Here is a 16,288-nt window from a genome sequence, read left to right on the forward strand (position 1 = left end):
GACTGGCTAAGGGAAGTGGTGTCAGACCCCACTGGTCCATCAATAGGTGGCCCAGCCACTTGGTCCCCAGAAGTGTCAGTAGTGGCTGTGAGAAGTTTCTGGAGTCTCCACACACTTCAAACACAGAGCTTTCACCGTGCGCTGATGGACAGGATTGGGAAGATCCCTACAGAGTTGTCCTCACTTGTCTCCTGTTAGGTGCACTCATGCCTTCCAGAAAAAAATACATCCTATTAGTCTCTTTCTCTTGGATTTTCCTACACCCAGAAAGGTAGTGCAGGGGCTCGTAAAGAATGAATTATTCCTGGAAATACTTGGAGCTTTATACACCCAAGGAAGGATAGAAGGGCATGGGTGGTCACATACAATGATCAGATAGGACAGATATCTGCTGAATTATAAAGCAGAGCCTGGCTGAGATTCTGAAGAGGTCCCTAGGTAACAGATGCTGACAGATATAAAAATCTGTGGGGGTACACACCCCTACCCCTCATAATCAACATCTTAGGAAACCAGGAATTAAATTACAGACCTATGGTGGCAGTCAACAGAAGGGGAGTTTGCCCAAGAGACATGGCCTCCAGCATGATGGAGAAGGTCACAGGAATACTGGCTAGTGTAGGTTTTACAGTAAAGAGCAAAGGCGGCCAGTCTCTCTCTCTTAAGAGTTTGTTCTTCATCTGCAGCTGACAATCTAATTCCCTGTACACGAAAGCCTCCTTCAGGGAGCCCTGACAGTTCTGGAGGCTTTGGAAACAGTATAAGCCCTGCCTTTGATGTAAACCATGACAGTGGTCCCTCAAGCTCAGAGATCCACCTGCCTCTGCCTCCCAAGTGCTGGGATTAAAGGCACGCACCACTACCAGAATTAATCATTTTTTAAAAAATAAGCAGTAAGTATATTACATTACTGATATTTTGTTCACATAAAAAACACAATCAGGACCTGGGTCAATATTCTAGATGTTTGCCCAGTAAGTGCAAGTTACCTCCTTCCAAGCCAAGGTCTGGCGCGGTGCGGCCACAAGCTCTTACCTTGTGGTAACACCTGAAGTAAGCAGCACGCTCATCTGAGAACTTCTCCAGTCTCTTTGGACCCTTGCTTGAAGCTTTCTTGAACACCAACCAGCATCGTTGATAAATCTAGGAGGAAATGCAGCAACAGTTCAGCATTTCAGACTTGGTAGCTCCTGATATTGGCACTTCAACCTTTCCTCTTGGGGTTTTCACCTGAGCAATGCTCACACGCCGGAAATGAATGGTAGTTCCGGAAAGTAAGAGTCTCGGGGAAATGGGCAAACTATATCCTTCTGACAATTACTGGAATCAAATACACAAGTACATGAGGGCAGACTTCCCCATGTTTTGATATGGACCATGAGTACATTTCAGGAAAAATTCCAGAAATAAAAATCCACTAGTACCTGGCAGAAGAATGAGCAATCTGGGCTTACTACTAACTGTCAGGAATCTTGCTATATACCGTTTATCCATCTGTCCCAGGGGCTTAACTACATCATTGTCTCATTTCAGGTGGGATGCTGAGATGATTCCTCCCTTCCCCGAAACTTAGAGCAGGACATAGAGTCAAGTTGGGTCTGATGCCACTGGATACACAGAAGGACACTGCTAAGTGGGGTCTATGCCACTGGATACACAGAAGGACACTGCTAAGCGGGGTCTATGCCACTGGATACACAGAAGGACATTGCTAAGCGGGGTCTATGCCACTGGATACACAGTAGGATGTTGTTACTCGTAACAGCAAGAATTAGAAACTATCTGATATTTGATAATAAGGAGTGCCAAAGTTATGACGCTTCCCTTTTGGATAATTTAACCCAACTTATTCAGGTAGATACAATGGACTCTGGGAGAGAAGCTCTGCTGATGTTTTCCTAAATGGTCATGTTGTCAAAGTGCTTTCAAATGTATTTGTACTCAGATCTGGGCTTCTCTCAACCTTGGCAAGAGAAGTGTCTCTCCGCAGTGAACAGCAATGCAGCAATAAGAGACTACTGTATCTTCAGTTTCAAATAAGACATCTCTATCAATTGCCCTGCCCCCACAAGGTTCAGGAGACATCACAGAAGAGGGGGTGGAAAGGTTGAGCATAGAAGAGCGCGGCGAAATGCTGTCCTGTGGACACAACGTGGCTGAGGCACTCATGAGTTCACAGCAACTGTGGTCACCTGCATGAGACCTGCCCACAATCAAGCCAGCAAGACCTGTCAACAGTCTAGCATGCAGCACTAATTGGGCTCGGAGAGTGACAAAATGAAGAGGCATGAAGGTGAGTGGTGAGGATATCTTTGAGACACAGTTTCTAAATGGCCCAAAACTCATAGATTGTGCTAGAGTGGATAAACAATGGGTCTTGGGAATCTGCCTCTCTCTGTCCTCCACCCCGCCCCAGACACTGTGATTATAAGCACCTCTTTGAGCACAGGATGTGAGGAATTTGATGGCCACATCACAATTTTTACACCAGCTGGGGATGGAACTCACACCGTTACCCTTGAACAGCAAGTGCTCGGTTGGTGGAATTCCCACCAGTCCTACAAATTCCCTCCTGCTTAAATACCCAGAAGGCTTAGCACAGCCAAAGCCAGTTCTATTAGCTGTCATCTTGCATAGTTGCTGAATCTTCTAAGTAATATAAGAAGGCGAAGATAAATTGGAACAGCAACTTGACAAAGTAAAAATCACCTTTCAACAAACCGTATGGACCATTTGGACATACACAGAGAGAGAGGAGAGTGGAGGGAGAAAGTGCAGGAAGGGGAGAGGGTGGGAGAGCGTACAGGATGTATATGCATGATTGTATGTCGTGTGTGTGCTGGTGTCTGAAGAGGAGTGAGAAGAGAGCACTGAACCCCCTGGAGTTGGAGGTACAGCCAGCTGTGAGTCATCTCTCTAGCCCAGAACTTTTACAAAACTGAAATGCTTGGGAATCCAGGTCTGTGCCGAGGACTCGCAGTTGACGTCAGAGGCTTGGTGCATACAAAGATGGAAGACTGGGCTTCGTCAAAATTAAAACTGTTTGCTCTATGAAGTCCATTAAAGGAGGAAAACAGAAGCCAAAGACTGGGAAAAGAATGTGCATGGCATGCATTTGATCAAGGAAGAGATCAATAATTTATTGCTTAACAAGAAAATATCCAATGATCTAATGACACAAAAACAAAATCCAAATGAGCAGAGGACATATAAAGATGTCGTTAGAGTAGATACTCAGGCAGTGCAGAAGAACCATCCCTGCACCCATCAGACAGCCCAGACGGACCATCCCTGCACCCATCAGACAGCCCAGGACCATCCCTGCACCCATCAGACAGCCCAGGACCATCCCTGCACCCATCAGACAGCCCAGGACCATCCCTGCACCCATCAGACAGCCCAGGAGGACCATCCCTGCACCCATCAGACAGCCCAGGACCATCCCTGCACCCATCAGACAGCCCAGGACCATCCCTGCACCTATCAGACAGCCCAGGACCATCCCTGCACCCATCAAACAGCCCAGGACCATCCCTGCACCTATCAGACAGCCCAGGACCATCCCTGCACACCCATCAGACAGCCCAGGAGGACCATCCCTGCACCCATCAGACAGCCCAGGACCATCCCTGCACCCATCAGACAGCCCAGGACCATCCCTGCACCCATCAGACAGCCCAGGACCATCCCTGCACCTATCAGACAGCCCAGGACCATCCCTGCACCCATCAGACAGCCCAGGACCATCCCTGCACCCATCAGACAGCCCAGGACCATCCCTGCACACCCATCAGGCAGCCCAGGACCATCCCTGCACCCATCAGACAGCCCAAGACCATCCCTGCACACCCATCAGGCAGCCCAGACGGACCATCCCTGCACCCATCAGACAGCCCAGGACCATCCGTGCGCACCCATCAGGCAGCCCAGGACCATCCCTGCACCCATCAGACAGCCCGGGACCATCCGTGCGCACCCATCAGACAGCCCAGAAGGACCACCACTGTACACACATCAGGCAGCTCAGAAGGACCATCCCTGCACACACATCAGGCTGGCTGAAGGAAGACAATGAGGACGACAAAAGCAAACAACAAAACATCCCCATCGAATCCTCAACAGGATGTGAAGAATTTGCTTAAGCAATACACTGCTGATGTTTACAATGAGATTAAAATGGCCCAGTCACTGTGTAAGAGAAAGGGGTATTGTCTTTAAAAACCACAAATAAAAAATGACCAACACCTGTACTCTTGCTCCATTTCTCTCTCTCTCTCTCTCTCTCTCTCTCTCTCTCTCTGTGTGTGTGTGTGTGTGTGTGTGTGTGTATACATGCACAGGAACACATACACACGTGTGCTGGGATACACATGTGGAGGTCATGGGACCTGCAGAAATTGGTTCTCTCCTCCATTATTGAAGCTCCAGAAATTGAACGCAGGTTCTTAAGCATGGCAACAACTGCCTCTGCCCCTAAGACACATTTCCAGTTCAAAACAAAAACAAAAAAACAACCAAAAAAAACCACCATTTTTTACTCATTTTGAACTCTTGTACTGTTAGGAATTTATCACACAGATATGCACTTATATATTCACAAAAAATAAGCTGCAATGTACATTCACAGCAGTTCTGTTTAGAACAGCTGGAGTCTAGGATGAACCCCACAGACTTCGGTGGGCAGCTGGTTAAACCACAATACACCCAGAACATGGAGTACTGCTTAGCCATAAAAACAACGACCTCATGTTGTGTGCAACAACCTAAGTCACTCTCCAGAGGAGGAGGCTGGGTAAACGAAACAAAGCAGACTGGGAAGGTGGCTCATTGGGCAAGGGCACTTTCACACTTCCAGTGTAAGGATGAGGGTCAGCGTTCAAATCCCCAACATCCTGTAAAATGTGAGTGTGGCATCAGGGGTATCTGAAATACCAGTCCTGTTGGGGGTGAGGAGAAGAGGATTCTGGAGCTTGCTGGCTGCTTGCCTCGCCACTACTTGAGTGAAAAACTCTTCCTCAAGGGTATAAGGCAGGGATAGATAAGGAGCCCCAACTCTGATCTCTGGCTTTAGACATGCACATCTGTACACACACACATGTGCATACACTATGCACGTGCACACATACACAGAGAAAACACAAGTTATACCACAACATTTTATACTCAGCTGAAACTGACACCTTGTGCATGCCGAGGAAATATCCCACCAGCAAGTTATGTCTTGCTATCCACATCCTTACCAGGACAAAACTATAGGACCTGGGGACAGCTTTGGGGGTTGTTGGAAGTAGACACAGGAGGTGAAAGGAAATCTGTGTGGCCCCGTAGAGTCTGGTAGTAAGGAACCGCCCTGAATTTTCATCGTATCAATGGCAGCAGTTTGTTTTTATTTTCCTGTATTTTAGGAAGAGACTTAGCCAGGAAAACTAGGCAAAAGATAGCGAATCTTAGTGCAGTATAAATCTACAACTGAATGTATATATATCCTTACCGCAAAAAATGTTGATAGGCCTGCTAGCACACACCTTTGATCCCAGTGCTGGGGAGGCAGAGGTAGCAGATCTCTGTGAGTTCAGTGTGTGTGTGTGTGTGTGTGTGTATACAAACATACATGTATATATACATATATATTATATACATTGATCAATCAAGGGAGTACTAGGCCAAAGGGGGGTACAGAGTGAGACCCTGAGTCAAAACAAAATGTTTAATTGCTAAATGAGCAGTGTAAGAATGTTTATAGCCCAGTCTAAATCTAATGGCTGCCATCTACATTTTTTTCCAGTTCCCCCCTTGCCCTCACTCCTGCACCCTCTCCTTCTGGTCATTAAATCACAATCTAACAAAACACCAAATAAGCATAAAAAAGACAATTTAAAGCGACAGGTAAGATTTATGCACAAAAGTCCTTTTCGGGATGAAGACTCCCCTATGAAAATTAGCATTCTGGGTGCTTCTGTTGGCAGAAGAGCCTCATCAACATCCCAGCTAAGTCTGAAGAGCAGAGGAGGTGACTGGCTCCCGAAAATTGTCCTGCCACGAAGGACTATAATTACAGCGGCAACGACTGTCACTTGCTCGTTCAAATCAAGTGTGTGGAAAAGGTTTCTTACTTATTATCAGCAACCTCCTGTTTCTGCACATGCCTCTGAAATGGGCTCAGAAATGGAACATTCTAGAGGTACGTAAAAATAAAAATAAAAATAAAATACCCCGGCTGCAAGAAAACGATACTTTCCCAAAGAAGGATATTTCAAATTTCCTAATTATATCTCCACTTTTCAGGCCCACTTGTTTTTAATGAGAGCATTTTTAACTTTGGAGATCTGTTCACTTTCTTCCCAGGCAAACTAGGGCTTGCCTGGCTCCTCTCCAGAAGCTGTTGCAAGCAAGCTAAAGAGCTCTCCGCTTCAGCACCTCTAATGAGCGCCATCTTTGACCCATCTGTATGAAGCTTAGTGGGCTTTTGTTTCTCACTCTGTGCCTCTCTCTTCGTTTTACTAAACACTAAGGCACAAAAGTGCAATGCTATATCAATATGACAGCAAAAATAATGTTGTATAAGTTATACACAGGAGCTGGAGCAACAGCTCAGTGGTTAAGAGCACCTGCTGCTCTTGCAGAGGGGCTGAGTTTGGTTCCCAGCACCCACATCAGGTGGCTCACAACTGTCTAGAACTCCTGCCCCAAGGGATTCAACACCTTTCTTTGGTGTCCTTGGGAACTGAACTCATACACACATACCCAACACAGAGACATATATATATATATCTTTTTTTAAAATGAAAACTTAAACAGAAAATAAACTCAATACAGCCTGGACGTAGGCTCACTGTGAAGGAGATTGAAACACACTTGTCATTCAGGAAATGAGAACAGTCTGACTTGGCATAAGAAAGAGCAGGTTGGAATGACAAATTTCACTGTGCAAACACCTGATACGTAACCAAACAGTACAGAACGTCAACAGGATTAGGGCATAACATATCCTTCCTCTGTTTCATTATCCATCAGTGGCTCCAAGTGTGGTCTAGCCTCCCTCATGAGAATCCCTCACTATGTGGAATCCTAGGGAGAAGACTTATGTCTACTAAATCAGTACCTCCTGGGATCGGGCCATATAAAGTCACTCTTCAGGGTAATGCTCTTTCAGACAGTGCAGGGTTTACTCCCCTGGGACTGACAACATGGAATTTCCCAGTAAGGGTTAGTGCTGACAGGATGCTGGTTCACTGGATAAAGGCCCTTGCTGCTGAGTCTAACAACCTGAGTTTGACTCCTGGGACCCACACAGTGGAAGAAGAGAACCGAGTCCTGCAAGGCTTCCTCTGGCATCCTCACCCATGAAAAAAATTAAATTAATAAATGCAATAACAAATTTTACAAAAAGAGAATTGTCCAATCATGATGAGACGCTGAGATGAAGGGAGGTTGGAACAAGGGGCAGTCTATGATGTTTAATACAACATGTTAGTTGTCATCTTGAGTTCCAGAGAAAGACACTGAGCTGAAATATGATATGTGAGGGCTATTAAAAAGCTGAGCTTCCATTTTCAACTGCTGCCCTCACTCTGTCCAGAGAACATGACACTTACCTGAGTAGGTTCACTGGCCATAAACAGTTAGTAGTTAGGGATAAATGTATTATTAGCAGAGAATCTGGGGTCGGAGATTTCATGTTGAGATTGAGATATCTAATATCAATGTTTTGGGTTGCAGGAGTTCTCACCATGTGTCTCTGGCTGATCTCAAACTTCTGAAAAGTCTTCCTACCTCTGCCTCTTAAGGGTACATTGTTGACTGAGATTTCTGTCCCACCTGGTCCCGCAGCCATTCAGTCCCAAAGAAACACACAAAGATCTACATTAATCATAAAATGGCTAGCCTATTTGCTCAGGTTTCTTATTAACTAATTCTTACATTTTAAATTAGCCCATTATTCTTGTCTATGCTAGCCACGTGGCTTGGTACCTTTTATTAGTGAGGCATTCTCATCTTGCTTCCGCAGGGTCTGGATGACAACTGCACACTGCACCTTTCCTCTTCTCCGAATTTTCCTGTTCTTGTTGCCTCGCCTATACTTCCTGCTTGGTCACCCTACCTATACTTCCTGCCTGGCTACTGGCCAATCAGTATTTTATTAAAATACAAGTGACAAATCTTAACAGGGTACAAGACCATTGTCCCACAGCAGTAGATAAGTCATTTTATTTATTTATTTTTAAGGAGGGGACTATCTGTGCTATGTAAGATAGCTACCAACAGTTCTGGTCTCCATCTACCAAATGTCATGGTGGCAGCCTCCCTCATCCTGGACAACAACTAGAGTTGTCAGCAGGCATTACCAAACTTCTTCAAAAGGAAAAAGATGGGAGTCGACATGTTACAGACGGAATATGAAGTGTGCTTCACGTGCTTGCACACTGGGCCCTTGGTTACCAGCCAATGGGCTTCTGGGAAATGACTGACACATCAGGACTTGGCCTCCATTAGTGAATTAAGCCCTGTGGATTCTCCATTTGATGCCGTCATTCAGAGATGTTGGAAACATTCACAGGTTGGCCTGGACTACAAGAAGTGAGACCTTAAAGATTATATCTTGCCTCAGCTTCAGCCTTTTAGAGATCTACCATGCTTCTGTTCACCATGATATGAGCATCTCTGAATTCCCTGCCTTCTGGCCCCATAAGGTGAACATCCTCTGTGACACCATCCCACTGCAGTAATGCTCTGTTCTCACCACAGACAGAGACAGAGAGTTAAGCACTCATGGATGGAGCCCTCCAGAACCATGATCAAGATCAGCCATTCTTTTACATTCTTTTAGGCACCTTTCACCACAACTACAGTAATGGAGATTAACGGGCCCGCTAAGATTCCAGATGTGAAGACGACAAACCTTTGGAAGTGTCTTCAAAGCCCCTAATTTGGAGGTGATCATTTGTAAACTGCACAGCATGGGCGCTGACAACCAAAGGCAGGTTCTCTGGAAGAGCAGCAAGTGCTTTTAACTTCTGAGCCTCAACTCCAGCCCCAACTTCCAGACTTAAGCCGTGAGCCACATTTGGGTTGTAAGCGGCCTGATTTACTAATCTCTCCGTGATAGAACTTTTCAAGTCTTAGCTCTGGGCCATCTTTGATGAACATAAAAAGCTATCTGACAAGTTCCTGCTTGGGGACACAGTGGGGCGGATAAGCCTCATCTAAGAATCCCATTTATTCCCCCTTTTGCCAAAAGGAAAATCTTACTTCACTAAACTTATATTAAAATGTTAGCCTGAGGCTTCTTAAATCCCTTCTGCCAAATTTCTAGTGTCCATACTAAGGCTAGAATTGCTGTCCCATACTCAGTGTAGATGCCATTGAAAATAGCCTTCTTCAGAATGTGGGCATTACTCTTTAACCTTGGGATGGTATTGAATTTTTCATAACTCTCCTGTTCTAGGAGGCTAAGCACCCACCGCATGTAGGGAAGGGGGTAGGTCATGGATGCCTTCCATCTTACCAGCACATATTTCTTACATGCACATTGACTCTCTCTTCCCCAGGCAGTATCCTCACTATAATCTCAGCCATGTACTCTTGACTTAAGTCTCTTTTCTCCTACCCTTTCCCAATCTTCTGAAAGTTCCCCAAAACAAACCAAATAATTTTCCCCATCAGAGTATGAATACCAACAGCTAGCAGGTGATGTAGGAGGATCATCTGTCTATGTGTTACTTTCGTTGGTTAATAAAGAAACTACCTTGGCCTTTGATAGGACAGCAGCTTAGATAGGTGGAGTAGACAGAACAGAATGCTGGGAGAAAGAAGCAGAGTCAGGCAGAGTCAGAGAGCCGCCTGCCATGAAGCTGCCAGGTCAGACATGCTGAATCTTTCCCAGTAAGCCACGACCTCATGGTGACACACAGATTATTAGAAATGGGTTGAGTCAAGATGTGAGAGTTAGCTAATAAGAGGCTAGAACTAATGGGCCAGGCAGTGTTTAAAAGAATACAGTTTCCACGTAATTATGTCGGGGGTAAGCTAGCCGGGATCCGGGCAGGAACGCAGTCCGCTGCTCCTCACTACAAGCAGGCTCTGAATTTCTCCTCTTCCTATTGCAGGAAGCTGAGCCTTCTGAATGCATTATTTCGATGACTCCCCAGCAAAGCTGAGGCATGAGAAGTATCCCACTGCATTACGAAGACAGAGACACAGCAATAGTGAGCTTAGGCATCTACCTGAGTCCTGGAGCTACCCAAAACAATCCAGAAGCCAACTTCATTTGCCATGCTCTGGAAAATGAACTGTTAACATGGGCATCAGAATTTCCCTAGAAAAGTTAAACCCCCGTGGATGCACAAACTGGTGTGAAGGGTCAAAGTCCCTGTAGGAAGTGAGCATCTTGTTTACGGGCTCTGAACAGAGACATCTCGCTGTAATAGTGTGTGCTTTCATCTGGACCACTGCTTCCCAGCTCATCTATTTCAGTGTGCAGTTCAAGTTTTGATTTTAATTCACTGGCATCAACTTTAGTCTTATGAGAGTGTTTCTGAAATCAAGGTCCTGAGGACACTAATCCAGGACTCTAGAGTGTGTAAGAAGTGTTTGCGCTGACAAGGCTCTCTACTCTAGCTCGCTCTCCTTCAGTCCTCCAGGATTCTTGGCAGAAATCTCAAAGTCCAAGCATGCATCGCTAATGACTTGGGAAGTACCACAGGCAAGTCCTCCACTTTCCATATCCTCTCTCACCTAACTCTCAACTGGCAACAAATTTTGGGTCCAGGCTGACAGACTCCTGGCACACTGATCACTTGGGCTGGCCGTGAGTGGCCTGCCCTCCACTCTAGCTGACTCTACCCTCCCAAAGTCGGGTCCTCTGTCCCTCTGAGACAGATAAAATGCCGAAGTCTAACGATTCCCCAACATTTATAGAAGGTGTCATTGGCCCATACAATGCAGAAATCAAGAGAGAAGAGTGTAAGCCGGCCGGCACAAGGATAGGGTGAGCGAAGCAATGGGTCCTTTCCGTCCTGCTGGCTGGTAACTGCACATTCTCGTGTGACAGCAGAATAGCACTGGCCTGGCACACATCTGAGAGTAGGACAGGTAAGTGTCCAGGCCTGTGAGGACTGCAGAACGTTGGGCCTTGGGAGTATGCTATCTCAACTCCTCCCAACTCGCCAGTGAGGAGCCTCAGAAGCTGGTACCTGAAGCTTACCAGAGGGGGCTCTTCAGCATTCCCCCAGTCCTAACTTTTTGGCAGCTACCAACACCACTTTACAGAACAACGAGCTAGTTCAGAAAGTTGTATGTGGTAGTTTGAAAGAAAATGGCCCTGAAAGGGAGTACACTATTAGGAGGTGTGGCCTTGTTCAAGTAAGTGTGGGCTTGTTGGAGAAAATGTGTCACTGTGGAGACAGGCTTTGAGGTCTCATATATGCTCAAGTCACACCCATTGAGACATTCTATTTCCTGTTGCCAGCAAGCCAAGATGTAGGACTCTCAGCTCCTTCTCCAGCACCATGTCTGCCTGCATGCCACCATGTCCCACCATGATGATAACGGACTAAACCTCTGAAAATGTACACCAGCCCAATTAAATGTTTTTCTTTTATAAGAGTTTCTATGGCCATGGTGTCTCTTCACAGTGACAGAAACCCTAACCAAGACAGTGTATTTTATGAAGGAAAAAATTATTACAGAAACAACAGGATTTCTCTTCATCTATATGTACCATTTGGGTTTTAAAGGAAAATCTAAATTTGGAGAAAACTGCAGTGTGGGTATCAAGGTATTAAGCTCACTGCAAAGAAAAATACCAGCAAAATAATAGGGTAGTTAATCATAAAGCAAAGTGTGTAAAGAGAATTTGAAAAACTTAAAAAGAATCCATAGGCAATAAATTAGCAGTGGCACCACAGCCCAATGATATAAATTAACACAGCCGTTCTAGATGCACATTGATGCCTATGCTTTGACCCCAAAATGAAACTTCTGGGACACCCCAGCCCCTAGAAAATAATTCAAGAAACATGCAAACACATAGGCACGGAGTTCTCTGAAGTAACCAGTAGCAACACACAGATGATGCAGGTGGCTGCTTCAGCCATGTCCTCCCTACAAACTGAAAACAATCCATCGTTATAATGATAACGTCCAGCAGTACCGAAGCAATGATTAAGTGAAAAAAACTAGTCACCCAAAAATAAAATCACTGTTTTTTTACTCCCAAATTACATACTCATATGTTATCATATATATTAAGTTAGTAAATAGGTTTAATTCGGCTATTCATGCAAACTCCTAAGCTCTCTGATTCTTTCACACACACACATGTAAAATAAACCTTTAAAAATAAGGTAGACAATACAAGAAGACACACAACATAGACCTCGACCATGCACAGACACATGTACTCACACATACACACACACATACACACACACACACCACTTTCTTTTCTCAAAAAGAGAAAATGCTGTCTTTAACACAATACACAAACTCTATGCACTTTGCTCTGTAAGCCAAGCCCAGGTTGTCTTTATTTCTCTGCGGGAGTCGGCCACTCTCACCTACACCAGCGGTGTCTGCAGTTCTGAGTTCTCTGTTTTCGGTGTAACCTCTTTAATCTGCTTTCTGCCTAAGCGCTGGGGCATCTTTAGACGCTCACGTGACCACATCTTTGTTCTGTCTAAAGCCCCTGCCACGTATTCCTAGTTCCTTTAAGGAAAAGCCAAAGATGTAACAAGGCATAACAAACCTGCAAAAACTGGCCTTCCCTATCATGTGACATATTTCTCAGCCTTTTTCATTGCATAGTCTCCACTTATGACTATGTATCTAAGTGTGGAGCTGTTCATACAACCCAAGGAAGCATGTAGCACACCTGTCTACCGCACAGAGGTGAGACCCTAGGCTGGATCCCCAGTCCCATCAAAGCAGAAAGCTAATAATGACAGTCAGATGTTGTCTGAAAAGAGCTTTTATGGCATTAATATCCACCATGAACTGCTCTGCTCACTCTTGCTGACAGAGGAAGCCGTTCTCTGGTGGGTGCACAGCAGACCAGTAAGAAGAAAGCAAACCATTGTTATGTACATTTTCCAGCTTGTTCTTTCCTTTCTGTTCTCAGACATACAGAGTGGAAAAGGAGGCGCATGGGGGGAATTGCAAAGGGGAAACACAGGATGAGTCAGAGAGGAGAGACTGGGACAGCTTGATCAAGACATGGGACATGTGTGGGGCTGGAGAGATGGCTCAGGGGTCAAAAGCACTGGTTGCTCTTCCAGAGGACCCGGGTTTGATTCCCTGCACCCACACGACAGCTATAACAACCATCCTTAAATCCAGTTCTAGATAATCTGGTGTCCTTTTTTGTCAACAGTGGGGCATTCCCCCCGCCTCGACACTAACAATCACACAAAAAATTTATATATATATATATATATATATATATATATACATATTACATTGTCAAAATCATCAAATAAAATAAAAAATCTTTCTTTTCTAAAAATTATATAAGCTGGATTAATCTAGCTTCTATTTTTAATGAGTTGCATAGCAACAACAACAACAAAACAAGACAAGGAGAATCTAAACAGTTGGGTAGGCTCTGAATTCAAACACTGACTTCAAGCTGATGCCATTCATTAATTTATTCAACAAATCTTCATCAGGTCCCTGTCAGATATTAGACACTCTCTAAGCACAAAGGATATAAACATAAATAAAACGGAGAGAATCTAATGCATTCACTGGGCTCCGGTTACCATGACCCATGTGTCTATGTGAGCATGTTTGTTCATGGATGTGTTATTCATCTTCTACAAACACTACGGCCTATGGGGTTAGGGGCCATGAAGAAATGTCAGCCCAGGAAGTGACTTGTTCCAGGTACGGAGACCGGGAAGAGCTGTCAAAGTAGCTCTTAGAAGAAGGTGGCAGCTGGACAAGGGGCTGGCAGAGATGAGCACAGCAAAGGGAGGTGCTGGGCATGGGTTGCCCTGGGCATCCTTGGCCTTTTTGAATGAGAAAGAACGTGAGTAGAGAAGTTTAGATTGGGCATGACAAACCAACACACTAAATGCACCACAGTGTGGGGACTAGCAGAAGTAGAACGGCTAGTTAGGACGCTGCTGCAGACATCACACGAGACCCAAGGGTAAGTCTTACAGTTCGGATGCGAAATGTCCCTCACAGACTCTTGTACTTGAACATTTAACTCCCCCAGTTCATGACTCTACTTTGGGAAGTTGAGAAACATTTAGGAGGTGGGACCTAGATGGAGGAAGTGATTTCCCGAGAAGCAGGAAGAATTTTGTGGTTACACCACAGGTCCACTTCCAGGTCAATCCCATTCTGCTTCCTGATCCACCACAATGGAAGCAAGTAGAGGCATTCTCCTGCCAGCAGCTGCTCGTACTGTCGTATCTCCCTTGCCAGGGAAAGTTGTGCCTTCAAACAATGGCATAAAACAAATTCTCCCCTGCTTCAGATGTTCTCTGTAAGAAAAGCAATGGGTAAAGTGACTTCAGCCAGGGTGGATGGAGGTAGAGGAGGGCACAGGCTTGCTGAGAATGTGGAGATGTCATCAAAAAGTAAGCAGCAGGATTGGTTGATGGAATGGGAGATGACGTGTGAGCAAAGAAAGAGTCAAGGATGATTCTAAGATGCTTACTCCTAGCTGGGTGGTGGTGTTGCATGCCTTTACTCACAACACCTGGGAGGCAGAAGAAGGTGGATCTCTGTGAGTTCAAGGCCAGTCTGGTCTACAAAGTGAATTCTAGGAAAGCCATGACTGTTTCACAGAGAAACAATCTCTCTCTAAAATAAATAAATAAATAAATAAATAAATAAATAAATAAATAAATAAATAAAGGAGAGAGAAATGGTTTTCGCCAACAAAGGGAAAGATGAAATTACCAACAATGTGCATTATTGGTGGAATACCAAGTACACTATGAGGGATAAGCTGAGTTTGTATTTGCCATACCTATTAGCCATCTAATTTTAATTTTATATAAACTTAATCTTACGAGTTACAAGTAGGAAGTTATGTATACCTTGCATAGATGAGTCAATATATACAAGATGTTACTTGACTATTGCTCTAGCTTGCTTACAGCTACTGTGATGAATGCTCTCACCAGAAGCAACTTGGGGAAAAAATTGGAGAGGGGTCTAGAGGCAGGACCCATAGAATAATACTGCTTGCTTGATCGCTCTCTGGCTCTCTCATCCTTGTGCTCAGCTAGCTTCCTCAGAGCCCAGGCCCATCTGCCTAGCTGGGCCCTCTTACTGCATTTAAAAATCAAGACAATCCCCCACAGACCTGTCAACAGGACAACCTGATAAAGACAATTAACCAACCAAGACTCTTTTTCCCCCATGGGATTCTAGGTAGCAAAGTGATGATCATAGGACAACTTTTTAGAATATATTGATAATACTATCTCCCCTATATGCAGGAATTTAGCACCTTTTAAGTATTAATAACACAGCTCAGTATGCAGCAAGTGATCCATAAGTGTTAGCAGCTTGGACTATCCATGAGGGAGGTGACCTCACGCATGCAAAGACAGCATATACATTTTCTTTCATTCCTTCAGTTCGGCAAGTGTTTCTAAGAATCAGCCATATGGTAGGCACCATACCCCTGGAGAAATCACAGTATACAAAGCAAAGCCCACAGATTTCACTTTCTTGTGTGCAGAGACAGAACCCCAGTTACCCAGGATGCATCAATAACCCTAGTACATGAGGATGACTGTAGATGTCTTCTGAGGACACAGTCCTTTGGTATAACTCATCCAGTGAGGATGGTAGCATTTAAAAAGAAAATGATCAGACTGGGATGTAGCTTGATGTTGGAGCACTTTCTAGACTCAATGCTCCTTGGCTTGAATCATAAGGATTGTAAGTTCAAGGCTGACTACAAAGTGAGGTCAAGACCAGCCCAAGCAATTTAGTGAGGGCCTGTCTCAAAATACAAAGATGAAAGGAAGACCAGGGCTGTAGTTTAGTGAGAGAGTGCTTGCCTAACAAGCATACATTCACAGTTTAAATCCCAGCAACCCCCTGTAGACACAAAGATATACCTCTCAAAATGTTCTGTTCCATAACCAAGGATGAAAGAATATACCACCAGACTGTCTTCCCTATTAGTTCTTATGTCTGATACCTTCCTATTCTTTGGGTCATAGATAGAATTTCTACAACAGTTAGTTAACTACTGCTGTATAACAAATCACCCCAAATCTTGGCAACTTCAAACAACAAATGCCATCACTTCTCTCAATAC

At 44.7% G+C, this 16,288-nt stretch overlaps 1 protein-coding gene across 2 annotated transcripts in view; it reads right to left on the bottom strand.

Annotated features, from left to right (window-relative positions):
• Dok5 (docking protein 5) overlaps window positions 1–16,288 on the bottom strand; it is a 150,326-nt gene that overhangs the window by 77,892 nt on the left and 56,146 nt on the right. For both annotated transcript variants that reach the window (XM_087910945.1, XM_085696958.2), the window contains exon 2: window positions 1,036–1,143. In XM_087910945.1, coding sequence (XP_087767071.1) covers window positions 1,036–1,143 — 108 coding nt within the window. The remainder of the gene's footprint in view (window positions 1–1,035; window positions 1,144–16,288) is intronic.

This window comes from Myodes glareolus, chromosome 10 (assembly GCF_982192425.1).
Source record: "Myodes glareolus chromosome 10, mMyoGla1.1, whole genome shotgun sequence".
Classification (NCBI taxonomy): Eukaryota; Metazoa; Chordata; class Mammalia; order Rodentia; family Cricetidae; genus Myodes; species Myodes glareolus.